Source organism: Typha angustifolia, chromosome 7, assembly GCF_048772165.1.
Source record: "Typha angustifolia cultivar Huaian chromosome 7, ASM4877216v1, whole genome shotgun sequence".
Lineage (NCBI taxonomy): Eukaryota > Viridiplantae > Streptophyta > Magnoliopsida > Poales > Typhaceae > Typha > Typha angustifolia.
Genome location: NC_133245.1, coordinates 14,865,054 through 14,882,456, shown reverse-complemented (window position 1 = coordinate 14,882,456; position 17,403 = coordinate 14,865,054). Strand labels below are relative to the sequence as shown.

Below are 17,403 nucleotides of genomic sequence, written 5' to 3'. Positions count from 1 at the left end.
ATTAATTTAATTTATCATATGGGATAATATTTTTGGAAGAGGTCAATAATTTTAATGGCAAATATGATATTTAAAAAATAAGAAATTTTACAAACCACACCCTATATTTTACTTATTTTGTGATTTACAGTCTCTTTAAGGATTTTGTCATCCAACATTTCTTCTTTTTTTTCTATAATTTTTATTGAACACTTTGGGTTAATGCGAACGGTCCTAAAAAAATATATTATGTTATAATATACTAAATATTTTATAAAATATCTAAATTACTTATATTTTTTTTATCATCTCATGCTCTCCCATCTTCCCCCTAGATTGAGGAGGGAAAGAAGTGAAGAAGATGATGGAGTTGTAGAGGTGTGAGAGTATTTTAGTTAACGTCGGTTAGTCAAAATTATATTAATGTGTTAAATAAAAATTATAGAGAGAAAAAAAAGGATTGTGACACAAAATTCTCAAAAATAAAGTGTGAAATAACTAAAATATAGAGTATAATTTGTACAATTTTCTAGAAAAAAAAATATATAATAGCTATCCTATATTTTAAAAAAATAGTGGTAATTATGTAAAAGACCGAAAGAAAGGATACAGGATTACAGGTACAAAGTTACCCTGTCTTTTTTATGACAACAACTAGAATCTAAGTGATTAGCAAACAAATGCAGAGGACAAATGTCTTTTATGACGACAAGGGGACAACTGATGAGCGGATGATCTTGTCCATTAGTGGAACCCACATGATAATTAAATGCTTAAGAGGAGTATTCCTAATTTTTACCACCATTTATGTTTATTACATGCAATTTACTTCTCTGGTAAATTTAACGGGTATTGAAAAAAATTTACCGGGTATACACCTATTCTGATAATAAATATATTTATATATTATAATTGTATATAGATATATGTATACATATGTGTGTGTATGTTACCATCAGAAACAAGCAAGATAACTACTAATTTTTTAAATATTAAAGAATAGGCTTATTCTATTATAAGCCTCCTTATACTGGTAGAGTAAGTAGGGATAGTAATACTAATACATAATTCTCTCTCTTCTCCTATTTTATCTAATATATTTATATTTACTAATTACTATTTTGTTATTATAAAGTCATCACTTCAATCAACTATCATTTTAGTTACTCTCTCTTTCCTGTTTCTTCTTCTCTATCTTTCTCCTCATTTAATCATTATAAAGGATATTTTAGTTATTTGTTAAATTATTAGTTTAATTTTATATCACATCAAATATAATTATTATACATTATACTAGTATACAAATAAATATTAGAATAATTTATATTGGTATAAACTCTCTTATGCTTGTGTAAGAAAATTATAATCCTTATTATAAGTGAACAAGATTAGAATTTTTTTGTTTATATCTAACAATTTCTAGCTATAGAAGATTCCGACAAATTGCGAGAAATTTTACGCGATTTTAAGTTATAATTGTATTTCAAATTTAAGTATCTAACTTTATTTAGACTTTGTTGTAATTGTTAGTCGACTGTTATGAGAACATGAAGACTTAATTATGTTGACAAACTTATACCCTAATTTCAGAATTGTAAATGAAGTTTGATCATTTAGCAACTTATTAAAATATTAGCGGTAATAAATTATCATTAGTTTTGGATGAGAGATCTAATGGTTATAACCTGATCTGAATCACAGGAGAGTTATGTGGTTAAATATGAAGTTCAAGGAGATAAGTTGAAATTAAACCACAGCACATAGGGTGTGGGTGTAAACTGTAGTTTGGCTAACAAATTGTTATTCTCATGTTGTTCAAGTCAAACTAAAAAATTACTTCTCTTGGTTTGCATATGCTATGCAGTACAGAATCAGCAGCTAAAGAGTTTTATTATACAGAGATACACAATATTAGCCACCATATAGCAATGCAGAAAGCTTACAACTTTCTTTAGGTATCCATGGAGTACAATATGCTGCATGGTAGATCTACAGTTTATATTCCATACTATTCTTTGTTTTGCGAAAAGCTTTTGAATTATCGGAAGAACAAATGAAAGCAGATGTTAACAAAGTAAATACAAAGAAATGAAGAGAGAATCTTGCTCAATCAAACAGGTAATAATAGGAAAGCAAGATCTTGTAATGTACCACGAGCCCTAGAAATTTTAGGCAGAAAGAATGGCTGGTATTTCCGCAACCCAAACTGGAAACATATGGGTGGAATTCATGAAAGACACAGCAAATACATAATAACTCATTGACAGCAAACAAGATTCTAGAAGATTTCCAAACCGGAAGTCACTCGACCATGTCATCTTCCTCACTGAACTAGAAACTTTATGTGAATGTGGCCATTGCAACCAAGAACAACATCAATACGACCAACTTCCCAGGTACATAGGTAATTGAAGAAGATGAAGTTCTGTGGTGCGGAGTTTGTTCACTGCATTTTGAAATTGACACAACATAAGCAGCAATCTTAAAGCAGCAAAAGTATAAGAACATTTGCCCAATGAAGCAATTGTATTAGCCTACTAGGAAACATACTTCTGAAACTTTTGTAGGAGACCGCAATACAGCGCATTATCTGGCACAGGCAATTCTGTTTTGTTAGTATCTTCTGGATTTACAACTCTTACGTACACTTCCTGCCCAAGATACCAAGCATCAAGGTTTTCCGCACGCACGTTCCAGATGCCAACATTGTCTAACGAGACCAAGATGGCAGTCCATGCACCCGGGAAGACCTGAACATCATGTAAGCGTTCTAATTAGTATGCCTACAACCAAAAATATCGTCATATATGAGAATAAAACAGCATCGCACTTTTCTTGATAATTTCTTCAGACAGGTATATCCAATTACACACATTGATTTACCAATCTGAAGGATAAGAATTTAACATATCATTTAAAACACAATGTTTACAAACAAAACTGCTGAGCCATTGTTGGCTATTTTGTGAGAGAATCAATTTTTAGTGATTGCCTTCCCCACTCAATAAAGATATTGCAAGAAAAATCAATTAAAGATCAAGAAGTGAATCTAAAGTTGCACGTAATGTCAGGTTTAACAAGGAGTGACTTTGCAGCTACTGGTTAGCCATTCTTAGTGACTCTTGAACAAGCATAAATTGGTTTTAGTCTGGATGAGAATGATGTCATTGCATACTTAAAAGTTTTGCCTAAACCCAGGTAACAAGATCACATTTACTGTAATCATGAAAGAGTCACTATCTGTCATCAAAGCTTTCTAATCTATTGAACATGCATGGAAGGAAAGTCTAAAGCTTGTTACCTGTGTCGTGCTGCGTGCTACACCATCTCCTTTATTGTATGTTCCTCTACTATCCTCTGTCCACTCCCCATAGTCCATTCTGTGATAAAAGTGAATGCATATTAACAGCAAGATAAAAGGAAACATGGATGCATCTAGAATGTGAAACTGATGTGCCATATATACCCGACAACGAAAAATGCGTATCCATCCATATGATAGGACTGAACTTTGGTGTCATTGTTCTGGAATATTATTTCCATGAATCCCCTGTATGTGCCATTGATTACAGATTTTCCAATCTTTGGTGCTCCCTTTAGGGGCCTTGTCGGAAAATCAAGTGTGTATACTCCCTTTAGCTTGTACTGGTCAGCAAGCCTCAAAGGTGTTTCAGGAGGAAAGTATGATATTCCATTCAGCGTAGCTCGACGTTTTCCATTAATAACCACTGGTGGCACATTTTTCAATAAATAAACCTGGCTCACATTGATTGAGGAGTATCTGAAAGATCCTTGAGGATTGGGGCGTGCAGCACCAGCACTCAGATTCCACCTGATTGATGAGCAAGAGCTTTCTCACAATAAGGATGGATAGATAGAGCAACAGAAAAGTCTAACTCCAGATTGTTGATACTATCATTTACATGAACACTAAAACATTTTGTAAACAGCAAATGTAGTCAGAAAACTATTAAGAACACCATGAAAACTAGATGTGTATATATTTCTACACACAAACCTGATAGATCTCGCTTGATTCATTGAGAATGTCTTGTCATAGAAATCTTGGGGAGGATCAGGAAGAGGGCCAGATGCTTTGCCTTTGGAATTGGAGTAGTGCAGAATGGCAACACCGGTAACTCTTCTCCAGATAGACTCATTCACAATCCTCGCACTTGCCACTATATAGTAGTCACTACTTGCATTTTGATCCATAGTAACCAGAAATGAGTATGATTGGCCAACATGAATGTCTAGGTTGGTATAGTTCTGCTGCACGGTGTATGAGCCTTCAGTTTCTACGAGAAGCATGTTATGATTCTGTATTCTGAAATTGAGACTGGTAGATATGCCAACATTGTGTACACGAATACGATACGTTTTGCCTGATCGAAATCCAGGGAGAACAAAAAACACTATAAATACACGATCACTAAGTTCTCGCAAATTAAAAGTTAATCAATAATCTACTCTATAGAAGAATTATTATTATTAGTTTTCACCTGGATGAACATTGATAGTTTCATGCTCGATACCACGCGGAACGAGTGTGTCATTGTATCTGTATGGGCCTTTTCCATTGATCAGCACACCATCTGGCATCCCGAGACTCTTCCCGCCATCCAGCATCTTCCTCAAATCCTACAAACACTAATAACTAACATGAAGCTCGCTCTTTACAACCCCCCCGAATGCATTAAACAAGATTTCCATCTCTTTGTTTTCCAATCGCACTGACCGTGTGATTCTTGCTGTACCAATCACCAATGAACAGAGTGATATCTCCATCGGGCTTCCCGAAGGGCACAGGGATGACGTCCCGGTTGTTGACGATGATCCCGCCATACCCACCAGCTGCTCGCTGAAAGTTCGTGGAGGGGAAGTAGAAGAAACTCCCAATTTGGTCCTTAACTTGGAACTGGTAAGTCCAATTCCAACCAGACGGAATTTGGCAATTGGTACCCAAGACTCCATCTTGCCAAGAATTCTTGCGATGCTGAATTCCGTTCCTGCAACCAAATTAATTGTAGCAGGAAACACTTGAGGAAGGTATGAGCAAGATTTGAAGAGTATATAGTATACCAGGTGATTAGGAGAGGCTCGTCTAAATCGTTCAGGACGTTGACCACTACGTTCCAGTTGGTGGTTATATTGACGATTGGACCCGGGAATTGACCGTTGATACCAATCACCTGCCACCAACAAAGAGAAGGAACATTGTGGGCTTTTATCCCTCTGGGTGTAATTCATCATTAAGTCGTAATCTAGGGCTGAAAACGTAAAATTAACAAGGATACACCGGAAAATTTACTACAAAAAAATGTGACCTGCTGCTTAACGCCAAGAGGGGCGGCGGTGATGTAGGAGACGTCCCAGTCGAAGTAGGCGTAAGGGTCGCCGGCCAAGACGGTGCCTACCAGAGCCGACGCCAGAACCACCGCCACGGCCGCCAATGTCGTCCCCGGACCAAAACGTCTTACCGCCATTGCTCTACAAGCTAATTAGACTCGTTCCTATCGATCGATCGACCCAGAAGAGGTTAGAGGTGGACAAATACAACGGATCTCTCTCTCACTCTCTCTCCCCTCTCGTCTTTTCTGCTACAATCCCATGGAAGTAGCGGATAATAATGACAGGCAAGCAGGCTGGAGAGAGTGAGAGTGAGAGTAATAGAGTAGTCGAGAGTAGTTGCAAGACTAGATCCCAACTGGTTGTCTGGTTGTCTGCCTGTTGATCTGATTAGTTTTCTGTGACCGACTATTGTGCGCCGTTATTAAAACGGTTTTCTGATTATTTATAATAAACTAGTACATTACGTAGCTTCAACGGCAGAATTAGGGAACACTATAAAAGGCCTTAATTAAGCTAATATCCATCGCATAAATATATAGTAAATCTTAGTAAGAGTGAAGCTGCTGATATATGTGCTTATACATTATTGTCATCGAAAACTTCTCCATCGAAATTAACATTGTGATTAATTTTCATAGAATATTTCTGATGGACTATTTTTAAAGTTATCAAAAAAATAAATAACAGCAAAATAGTATGCAACGTATTATGATTAATTAAATTTAACTAATAGAATGACTTCTTTTTTTATAAAGATTTAGGTGACAGTATAATATTTCATAAAAATTTAGTTACACTTGCGTTAAAAAAAATATTTGTTTGTGATGAGTGAGCCCCAATGCGGCAATGCCACGTGAGCTACGCTGTATGGATGGGAGCAAATATGGGCCGAGTTTCTTGTCTTGTTAATGTACGATTCCAGCAATTTGCCAGCAACGCAGTTCCGATCCGATGTGTAGTTTTCCACAACTGGGGCCCATTTGGAAAGCCTAATCATCTCCAGAAATTTAGCTTTCCATAGAGTCTTTCTTTAAAAAAGGTGTTTTGAAGGGAATTTTGAATATTTATTTTCCCTATAACTCCCATATCTCTCTCTTTCTTATTTTAATAAACAAGATAAAATTAAATCTATGCATAATTTCATATAGAATTCTTTAGTTTCAATGACTAGATTTAAAATTTTCTACCGAAATTAATTGTTCCCGGCATAACCCAAAGAGGAGGGCCCGGCCCTACTAGATCGGTTCGTAGGATCGCTGTTTCGTGTTGTGGATAAGTAACAGTGTTGGAGACTGTCTCGCTTTTCAGAGTAGGCACGTGGATCGAATCAATGCCCCCACGGCCCACCAATCAAATGGTCTTGGGCCCTACCAGGTAATAAAATTATAGAATAGAAGCCGAACTCGTGTAACATTTGGTTTTAATGGGCCCAAACTGGTGGAAGTTTTCAGGCTTAATGAGCAGAATGCATGATAGCGTCTATAGGTGCCTTTTATTGGTGAACAACATGATAAATGTGAAGACATGCCGTAAAAGTAACAAGAAAGGTTAAGAAATGGTTTAGAAGACGTAATGATTGTAATTAAGTGGCAACATTCTTCTTTTGAGTGATCTCTATCATGCCAATTTGACCTAGTCAAGGTTAGAACTTTGGATGGATGTGGTTAATATATGGCCCAGAGAAGGCCCATCTAGTGAAAAAAAAGGCCTTTATGTGACTCCAATTACAGAAGTTCATTTGTTTCTACTACTTTGGAGTTTGTGACATTTGCTATAACGAAAATAGAAGGACGACTAAATCACACAGGAAGAAAGTGATGAAACATTAATATATATATTTAGAAAAAAAAAGGCATTTATTAATAAGACAATATTCTTATCAATTAGAAAAGAACACTAAAAGTACATCTACCTCTTCGCCAAAACCTATACATACTCTACAAATTTTGTATTGAGATATGTGTAATGTAACTTAATAACAAGCTCATCAAGAAATGGAACTTGAAAGTGTAACAATGAATTCAAACAACTGGGACTTGCCCTTGGCCGTGAAAACTTAGGACTGGGAATTGAATGGATGTATAAAAGCAGAGTTCATCTCCCAGATCTCGATAGATTTTGCTGTCACTTGAGCACCCGTGGCATTGTTGAATAGGAAAACTCGTGCCGAGCCATAGATTGCTTCAGTTGGATACACACGCGAGGTGATGCACGTCCTCCCACCTTGAGCAAAGCTCTCCACTATAGAATGATCCACCTGCCAAAAAAAATTTAGTTAGAAATGTAAACATTTAGTTCTAAATTTTGGGTTTCTTCTTTTAGCTCACCAATATCCGCAAGAATAAACTTTCGCCGCCGAGCACCGGCACTGTGCTCCCGTACACCCTCTTGACGATGTCATTCGCGAGCGACGACCTGCATCCAGTCCATGCATGCACTATTTTTATGATCACGGATAGATGAGAAGAGAGTGCAGCAAGAGAAAGAGAAAGAATCATGCCTCAGTTCATCCTGGCAAAAGAAAGTGCCAAGGCCACCGTCGGCTCGCCTTGCGACGTAGAAATAGACCGCCGTCTGCTCCGATAAGCCCTTGTCGGCCAAAACCAGCAACCCAAATGGTCCCAAAACGCCCCTACCGGCCGCGCCGCCGCTCGTGCTGCAGTTGTAGCCGACATCAGCCTCGACGGTGCTTGCCAACGCCGACGGGTCGATCTCAAACTCGGCTATGATATCCAACTGCGGCATGTACGCAGATCCAAGCCGTGGTAAGTTACAAACGTACATATGAGATAGATCGAGCTGATTAATAGATTTGGTTTTATTAACTAATAGCTACCTGTGTGGCTTCTTTCAACTCCAAGGGTTCAACTGATCCGGGACGGAGGTTGATGCTGCTGAAATGTTTGCTGCTTAATCTCAAACTCTCCACCTCTTCCACTGGCCATTGGAGTAGATTAGTTCCTGTCTTCTGATCAAACCGGACGGTTCTTGGAATGGTCTGTCATGTAAATGTGTGCATAAATATATAAATAATCTAAGAACTTCGTCGTAAAAATTGGAAGGAATCACATGATCATTGGAGAAAACTATAGAACACAGTGGAGAAGGTTATGGATATGATGAGTTTGGATTTAATAGTGATGGTCCCTAATTAACTAGTTGGTAGTAGTAATAAATCTCTACGTCTTTCCTGCACAAGGAAACGTGGCTGGAATTAATGCGATGGTTGGGAGTTATGTACCATTTGGTGCCATCCACGTGGGAACGGTTGGGATGCAGATACGTGAGTTCATATCTTTTTGGACTTCCACAGTCTCATCCCTACCTTTTTCCTTTGTTTTGGATTTAACCAAAATGTGCGACAACTCTCTCGTGAGGGTTTGTCACAGATTTTGGAATCCAACTAGTCTCTATACAAACTCCTTTTTATTTTCCTCGATAATAAGGGAAGGACTTTAGCTCTCCACCAGTAGAATCACTCAACTGCTTCATATTAGAGTTCAAGATTGTCAGAACTATTGAATCTGATACATTTGTTGAAAAGATAGAAGTGTTATTTTTTAAGTGAAACAAAATTTGACATAAATCTTAAAATTTATTTCGATGGATCAAAAGCTTGACCTATTAAATAAAAGCCTAAAAATTTATATAAATATTTCAATTTTTTTTTTCTCTAGGATTAAAATCTCACATATATACTCAACACTGAGAAAATGAGTTTTCTTATTCCCCTTAAATTAACAGACTTTCTTGTAGAGTCATACTTCCTAACACTACTTTCCAGTCATATATCACCATTAAGTTTCCCATCTTAATCTCTTCATCTTCTGTTCTGGGAATGACATTCATAAAAAAAAATGAAAGAATTGTATATTGTTCAATGTAAGTAAATCGTATTGACTATTTAAAAAAATAAAATAAATGAGTAGTCATTATTTTAAAATAATTAAACCAAAATCATCGTACTTCTGACATTTTGTTTAAAGTAAATTTTTATGTATTACTTATAGTTTCCGAAGCATAAATATATTTTGTAAATTATATTATTTTTTAGATATCTAAAGTTCTTTAGATCTTTAGATATTTAAAAAATTAGTATTTCGATAAGTAATTATTTATACGGTCTATACCACAGGTGCTTATTTTTTAATTTTACACTTTTTTTATTCTTACTAAAAAATTAGTATTGAGAAGCCCCACAAACTATTAGTAAATTAGTATTAAGATAAGTGATTATTTATACGGGCTTATACTAGATAAGCTTATTTTTAATTTTACTATTTTTTATTCTTAACCAAATAATAAAAGCTGATAAAAAGTTTCTTAGGAAGTAAATTTTTTAGAAACTCCCGTTTCCAATACCATTTTACTTTTTCCCAATTCCTACAACCTAAAAAGCCCACGATTAACGTCATGTGGCGAGTTTGACTCTTTTTTTTTTTTGTTGAGTTTGACTTTTTAAATGACGTATACTACTACGTCCATAGCATCTATGTAACGTATAGCTGCCAATAAGTATTAAAAAAAGGATAGCAAATCCGCGAAGAATGCCGGTCTCTCAACATCTAACTAAATATTTAAAAGCGAAGTGGAAGAAAAATACACAAAGAGGGAAGGTGTAATACGCAAAATTACCTGCAGGGATGCCCACCCTTTCCGTATATCCGTCCGCTCGCTATCCGTCTCCCCGGTCCACCCCCACAGCACTCGCCTCTTCTTCACCTGGTCGTAGAAAGTCTTGGACGCGTAGTACTTCCCGTAGTCGTACCTCAGCCCGATCCCCACGTCCGACTCTGCGTCGTCCGGCGTCCACGTGTTCGCCTCCTCCTCGTACCTCCCGATGGCGTAGTAGTCGTGCTTGTCGTCGTCGAGGCTCGCCTTCAGCACGTGCCTCACCCCTTCCCCCGGCCCCGTCGACGTGTCCAGTCCCTCGCCTGACTCGGTCGACACCGGGTAGAAGTCCACGCACTCCCACATCCCGGTCCCGTCCACTTTGTGCAAAACCCCATGGATTAGCTCGTAATTAATGAAGTCCCTCGTCTTGTAGACCAGCGCGATTCCGTCGTGGTCGGGGTTCTTCGACCCAATGGCTATCCTCCACGCGGAGTCCGACTTCACGAACCAAGCGGTGGTTGGGTCGCGGAAATCCTTGAGCCCGATCCCCCGGGGTGGGAGCAGGATCGGGTTGGACTCGGACTTGACCCAACGGAGCAGGAGCGGGTCGTCCGGGTCGGCCGGGGTCGCTAGATTCTGGACCTGGACCGACTCGTTGGTCGAACCGGTGTAGAGCATGACGACTCCGCCGGTCGGGAGGAGGGTGGCCGAGCCGGTCCAGACGCCGTTGAGGTCGTACCAGCGGTCGGGGACCATGGCTAACGGGAGGTAGAGCCAGTGGATGAGGTCACGTGACACAGCGTGTCCCCACGTGATGTTGCCCCAAATTGCGGAGTCCGGGTTGTACTGGTAGAAGAGATGGTACCAACCCTTGTAATACATCGGCCCTAACAAATGACTAGTAAATATGAATTCTAGCTGTAATAATTTTTTCAAAGCGTTAGCAAAATACTAAAAGAACAGGGGGTGAACCGCAAAAGTACTTGAAAGAAAGAAACAGAGAGAGTAGGATTAGCTTACCATCGGGATCTGATCCATAGGATAAGAAGGGAAGCGAAGCCAAAATAGGAATAAGATAAAAAGGAAAAGAAATCAGTGGGATATCCTATCGGAAAAAAAGGTTAATTTAAAAAGGAGAGGCGAGCGAAGGGAGTGGATCAGAACCGTTCATCCAGTTCTTTTGCGGTTGGAAGTGGAACGACGTGCGTTGCCAGACGAGCATGGCGTTGGTCCACGGATACCGCGACGAATCGGCGAGGAGCGGGCCATTGGACTTCTCCGACACCCCCTGGGAGACGCCACGGGAAGCGGCCGCCGGCGTTTCCGTCCCCGTCTCCTTTATGCCCGTTGGGCCACGCGGCGCCACGGCGGCGAGGACCAGCAGTAGCAAGGCGGAGGCGGCGAACGCGAGGTACGTTAATGGAGCCTTGCGTTTAGGAGGAGAAGGAGGAGGAGGAGGGTTGGTTTGAGGAAGAGGGGCGTAGGAGAAGGGGATGAGATGATCAGGGCCGTCCATTACTGTGGGAAGGAAGAACGGACGGGGGGGGGGGGAGAAGGGTAGTATCCTAGGAATTTATGGAGCTTTTATTCTATATAAAGTGTTTCAGAATAAGAATAGAATGGTAAGAGGAAGAGAGAGAGACGTAGATTGCCTGGCTCTCCAAGGTGATAGGGCCATTAAAATTTTTTTTAACCCTTGTCTCTTCCTTCTCTTACGAGGAGGAATGGCCGCACTTAATTCACATAAATAAAGGTTCAAAATACTGATCGTTAAATGCAAATTTCTTTGCATCATATCCTCTCGTTTTAAAAAAGGATATATATATTTTTTTTCTTTTTTTTAAAGCGTTTTGGTGTGGCCTATAAGTAAGTGCAAGTTAAGGAAAGGATAAATGGGGATTAATTAGGAATTTTACATGGATATATAGAAAGGAGTAGTGCAGGTACTCCTTCATAAAAATGGGAGTTGATAGTTAGTTAGGGAAGACAGGAGGAGTTTGTATTGATATTGGCCACTTGTTAGGTGGGACAGTTAGGTACTCTGATAGCCTTGAGTTGGCTCTCTATGATTAGCTATCAATCCAAGTTAGGGCTTTTACATGGATATCCCTCTTTGAAATCCTCCCATTTTTGCATGAGCACGCTTCAAACTTTACTGTTATGATTTTATTAAGTTAATTATAAGGTATCTATATATTCTTTGTTTTTTTAATCTACTAAGTAAGTTATATATGCCTTTTCTTATAAAAAAACTTAGTTAAATTTAACTCATAACATATGAGCTTTCAAGATGAAACACTGATCATGAAAGAATTAATATTTAAAGAGAATATCAACATATGAAAATTAAGTCGGAGCTAACTAAGGAGGATAATTAATCCATGGTTATTGAAAATAGCAAACCACTAACAAATTATACTCTATGGTTCTCAAGAAAATGTTATGCGTGATGGAATTAAAGAGAATAAATTAACACAACTATTTTCCACATCAAATGGCTTAGTTGTCAACATTGCACTCCATTTGACGTAGAAAACACTATTGCAGCCCAAGAAAATGCCATCCTCTAATGCAATAATATTCAACAACTTGCTAGTTTCTAAATACTTTTCCAGGGTGGATCCTCATATATCTTGTCACAGAATGTAACGTGGAGGTCTCTCTTCCATGTCCTTGTTCAAGAGCTAGCAAGTAGTCTTTTATAATTGGATGAGGTTATCAGTTGTGTCCACAGGATCGATCATGGATTAATCACCTAACAATCTCGCATTTATCACGTGCACCTACTCTCCTCTTGATGATTAAATTAAGCAAATGACTTGCAGATGTATTAGGGTTAGCAATTAATTAATCTATCAAATCAAAAAAGATCTTACTCAGAAACCGTGATATTGTTTACGTTGTTCACACTCCTAATTCGTTGACAAATGGATTAAAATATACTTATATTTAATGCAGAAGTCTGAAGTCTTCAACGTTAAATATGGGGAAGTACTTCAACTCTCATCTATGGCCGAAAAATAAATAAATAAATAAAGGGAAACATATATATTATATTCTTTGTTGTTAGGTTAAGTTCTAAAGTGTGTTTATGAATTTCTTAATTATATCGCTTAACCCCCTTCTAGTTGATCTATGTGCAGTCGTTTGTTTTTCCTTCTAAAATTAGCAGCCAAATATAATTTCTGTTAATATTATTATAACCATTATACCTTTTTATATTGTCTATTGTTAGAATATTCACAATTTTAAAGTGTACAAGTGATCCACAAAGATTGAGACTAAGAAGCACGAGATAAAAAATATATATATATATTTCTCTATTAGAGAGGATTAAATTATGCAAACGATAGTTTATAAAGCCACTCTTAATTTTGGTCTAACTGCACTGCAGCGATATAAACTGTATTTTTTCTATGTAAATAAATATACATCAACTCAGCCTGCATAAAGCTTATTATTAGTGCATCCATTTAGAAACAGTGGACAAAAGCTACTAATTTATTGGTTAGGTTTCATTCCATATATATAGCTTCTTAAATATTGATACCTTCATTCAACTACCGAGCATATAATGCCGCAGAGGTTGGAGATGAAGGGCCTTTCCGGAAAAGTACATAATAAGAACAATATACTATGCATTGTTCTCATAGGAACAATATCCTTGAAATAAGAAATATATATATATATATATATATATTATTTTCATTGATTGAAAACAAAATTATGCTATGCATGATTGAAAATTTCCATCTCATTGACGATGACAGCCCGAGTGGCACTGCTAGGAGAGGAAGAAATGCATGTCGGTTAGCGTTATTATTGGCGGTCCAACTCAGGATATCAATTATTAAAATTAGCCATCAATAGCGAATGAAATGTAGCCTTCGCTCGTCGGTCCCCTCTCTGAGTAAGAAACACCAATCACATACTTATGGATCCTAATTTAGTTGTTGTATTCACATAAATGAGACCATGGAACATAGCGACCAATCAAATGGAACTTAGCAACTGCCTCTTTCTTAATTGGCCAAGATTCTAATTTAATTTAATGAGGGTGGAAAATAAATGAGTTAATCTATCACTCTCTATTATTTTATATTTTAGAGAAGATATGATCGTTCCTTTTGTTGGGCCATATACAAGTCATGAGCGTCGATTAAATGGGCTGGATATTACTTTGGCAGGCCACAATCAGGTGTGTTTGTTGGCATGCCTCTGCCTTGTATATGTTAGGAGTTGTGCACTTAAAAAAGAAGAAGAAGAATAGTGATATACTTACAAACTCTTTTTAAATATTCTACAAATAAGATAACATGACATTTTTATTACTGATCACATGCCACATATATTACAATTAAAGAATTTTAATTTTCTTATAGATTCATCTAGTGTTTTGATTAGGGTTTTTTTTTATATAGATAATGAGTAGGCTCATAGGCTGTTAATCTAGCTCTTTATTAACAAATAATTCGTGTCGGGTTCAAAATAGTGTTCAAGATTTGACTAGTTTGTTTAATAAATAGGTCTGATACGAACCAACATTTGTCAACATTTGAGCTGGGAATATAGATGAGCTGAACAGAAGCAATACTTAGCTTGTTTGTAAATATATATTTAGAACAAGCGCTATGTATTCTAGCTGTTAAATTGAGATTTAGTAAGGGTTGGATATTTAGTTCCAAAACTTTACTAGCCTAACCATAGCCAATTGAGTTGAGCTCTAAATGAGCTTGACTTAGGTCGCCAAGCTAAACATGCTGGCTCATATTCTTTTCCAACTAAACACAAGCAAGGACTTCAACTTAACTCATGTTCAAGTTCTTATGTTTAATTCTAAATTAAACAAGAGAAATGCTTAGCACACTCATGCTTGCCTTGTTGACACCTCCATTTCTAAGGGTGCCATTAGGAATATTTATTTATCATGTAAGGTTCAAGATTGATCACTAATGGACCTCCATACACCAGCCCTAGCTCAGCTAGAGTTTGGCGCAAGGGAGATATCTCTTTCGTCTTCCCTCTCTTTTCTTCCTCTATAAAGGTCGAATTTCCTTCTCTACTCACTTGTGCTCTCTGTCGCCGATCCTCGCTACTGCCACACCTCTTCCTTATCAATGCCAACGTCTGCAGCTTGCCACCACTCTCCTCCTTCTCATCTCTTGATGCTATCATTCTTCACTCATCGTCATTGGCGCTCTCCTCCCTTTACCCCCACGTCTCATCCACCCTTGCTTTCTTCTCCGCCCCCCTCAACTGCTGCCTTACTTTGGTGGGCCCTTGTCGGTGCTAATGCTGTAGTTCATCCCCTCCATACTAGCCCTTGCTCGTGAGGATGCCTATCTGCAGCTTGGTCATGTTCCCTTAATGATGTAGCTTTGTCCCCTCGCCTCAGAGCAATGGCTGCTGAAGCCATGTTTTGGCCTATCTAGATTTATTCCCCGTCTTAGAATCAACTTGAGCCCTACTACCACCAACTTGTCCTTTCTCTGCTGCTTGCCCTTTAGTTACTTCGAGGTCATTGGATTGGGTGTCTCCATTTTTATCGAGCTATGCTTTATCTGTGTGGGCTTGCGGTTCCAATGGAATATTTGTCAAAACTATGCTTGTTGTGAGTTTTCTTGTGTATGCGAGAGACTATACCTGTTATGGAGTTGCTTTGGCCTAGCATGCTTCTCCTTATCTCTTTTGTATTGCATGTTTATTTTTTGAGGTCTTATAATGTCGACTAATGCCGTAGGACGCTGAATTGTTTCTGACTACCTCTCAAACCTTTTGATGCTTCAATTTATGGTGTTGTTAGTGTTTGGCCATGCAAGAGGCTTGTTTCCAAGGTAATTGTAGTCAATTTTCTCTGCTTCTTTCTAAGAATGCTTGTGTTAATCTCTATGCTTAATATTATGTTACATAGTTGGTCAGTCTATATGTCAACTTAGTGTAAGACTTGTTAAAGGGTCGATGCCTTATTTTCCTCCTCATCTAACTATATGTTGTAGTTTGTGAGACATGGGTAAGTATAGTTTGGTCCTGTGTTGTTCCCAACACAGTGGACATGGGCAATCACATGCTAGCTAGCCAAACAAAATTAACATAACTTCAGGTGGACTCTGTAATTTAATTATATAGCTAGAAAATTACCAACTTAAGAATTAATGCACGGCAATGAATATCTAAAATTCGTACACAGAATATACTGCATCTTATGATTCTTATTCTATATCATTCATTCTATTACCCTGCACAAATCGATACACATATAACTCGATCAGATCGAAATCGGCCATTTGGAATCTAAACCCACCTCATTAAAGTGCACCATCGTTCATATCAATATAAGCATAAATACTTTTAAAGAGCTAGCATGGATACAGCATTCAACATCTCCTCATTGACGTGCACCATCCTATACCTCCCCTCGTCGGCGGCGTCGACGGCCCGCATGTGGATCAACCGGAGGGTTCTCCCCCACCTCCCGTTCCTTTGCCTTGTCGTGCTGTCGTCGAAGACGATGCGGTTGAGCCGGAAGAGGAAGAGGCGAACGGCTAAGGCTGCGTCGGCCCACGACGAGGGGAGCCGGGTGGCAAAGGGTACTTTTAGGGCGAAGGGGCAGAGCAAGGCTATCAGAAGCTTCCAGTTACTGTGGCCGGCGCCGCGTGTGAGGAGCTTTAGCTTGGCCATGACCACCATGTGCACCGCCATGGCTGGGTTGATGAAGAATTAGCGCACGCACTAAGTTTCTATTCTTATTGGGTTATGCTTCTTCCCTCACTCCCTCTTGGGAGAGAGAGAGAGAGGTGATGGAGTGAAGAGGTCGAGGTAATGGGCTTGGGATGAAGATATCGGAGTCGAAGATCTATGGTGTGGATTTTTATCTTCGGATAGTTACCGTGACGTGCATGGTTCTGCAAATAAACGTGGGACCTACGGATTTGGCGAATGGGAAGTCGACACGGCACCATAAGGACATGGGATTCCATTCCAGGACTACAGGCTTGGCAAGAGCTGCTGGCTTTGGGATACGGAGGCGGTGGGGCCGGCGGGGTTCGGCAGCGAGCGAGGAGCGGCTTCGCGGAAGCTTCTCCTCGGCGAGAAAAAAGTGCCAGCACGATGTTGGTGCTGCGATAGCAGGATGGCGACGTACGTGAATTAGGATCTCGAGGTACAGCTACGGGACGAAGCCTAGGCAATCAGAATTTACTGCCAGGTGGCCAAATAATAATACGATATATTTACTATTATTCCGAGGAGAAATTAAAGTATTTTTTTTAAATTACGAAAAGAGAGGGGTTTTTGTAATTTAATTATATATATATTTTTTGTCATTTGCAATGAGTTACTCTAGTCTGGGTCACATATGTAAATTACATGCATTCTATTATAATAATTTTTTTTATAAAAAATATATATATACTTAAGTAAAATATAATTAAATTACAAAAGCTCTATGAAAGAGAATAA

At 38.6% G+C, this 17,403-nt stretch overlaps 2 protein-coding genes across 3 annotated transcripts; both read right to left on the bottom strand.

Annotated features, from left to right (window-relative positions):
* Positions 1-1,985: 1,985 nt before the first annotated feature.
* On the bottom strand, positions 1,986-5,726 carry LOC140761944 (monocopper oxidase-like protein SKU5). The gene is made up of 9 exons (XM_073099490.1): positions 5,307-5,726; positions 5,062-5,171; positions 4,718-4,988; positions 4,482-4,620; positions 3,998-4,364; positions 3,446-3,811; positions 3,281-3,359; positions 2,530-2,729; positions 1,986-2,425 (listed from the first exon to the last, which is right to left on the bottom strand). The coding sequence occupies exons 1-9, from the start codon at positions 5,463-5,465 to the stop codon at positions 2,320-2,322; spliced, it is 1,797 nt and encodes a 598-aa protein (XP_072955591.1). The 5' UTR covers positions 5,466-5,726; the 3' UTR covers positions 1,986-2,319.
* A 1,460-nt stretch (positions 5,727-7,186) lies between these two features.
* On the bottom strand, positions 7,187-11,661 carry LOC140762735 (beta-fructofuranosidase 1-like). 2 transcript variants are annotated; one of them, XM_073100661.1, is made up of 5 exons: positions 9,967-10,935; positions 8,168-8,329; positions 7,832-8,067; positions 7,659-7,746; positions 7,187-7,588 (listed from the first exon to the last, which is right to left on the bottom strand). In XM_073100661.1, exons 1-5 carry the CDS (start codon positions 10,825-10,827, stop codon positions 7,388-7,390), a joined length of 1,548 nt encoding a protein of 515 aa, XP_072956762.1. In that variant the 5' UTR covers positions 10,828-10,935; the 3' UTR covers positions 7,187-7,387. The 2 variants fall into 2 exon arrangements, with proteins under 2 accessions (XP_072956762.1, XP_072956763.1); XM_073100662.1 differs by lacking the exons at positions 7,187-7,588; positions 7,659-7,746; positions 7,832-8,067; positions 8,168-8,329 and adding exons at positions 8,367-8,814; positions 10,966-10,974; positions 11,110-11,661 and having other exon boundaries at positions 9,967-10,832.
* Positions 11,662-17,403: the final 5,742 nt, after the last annotated feature.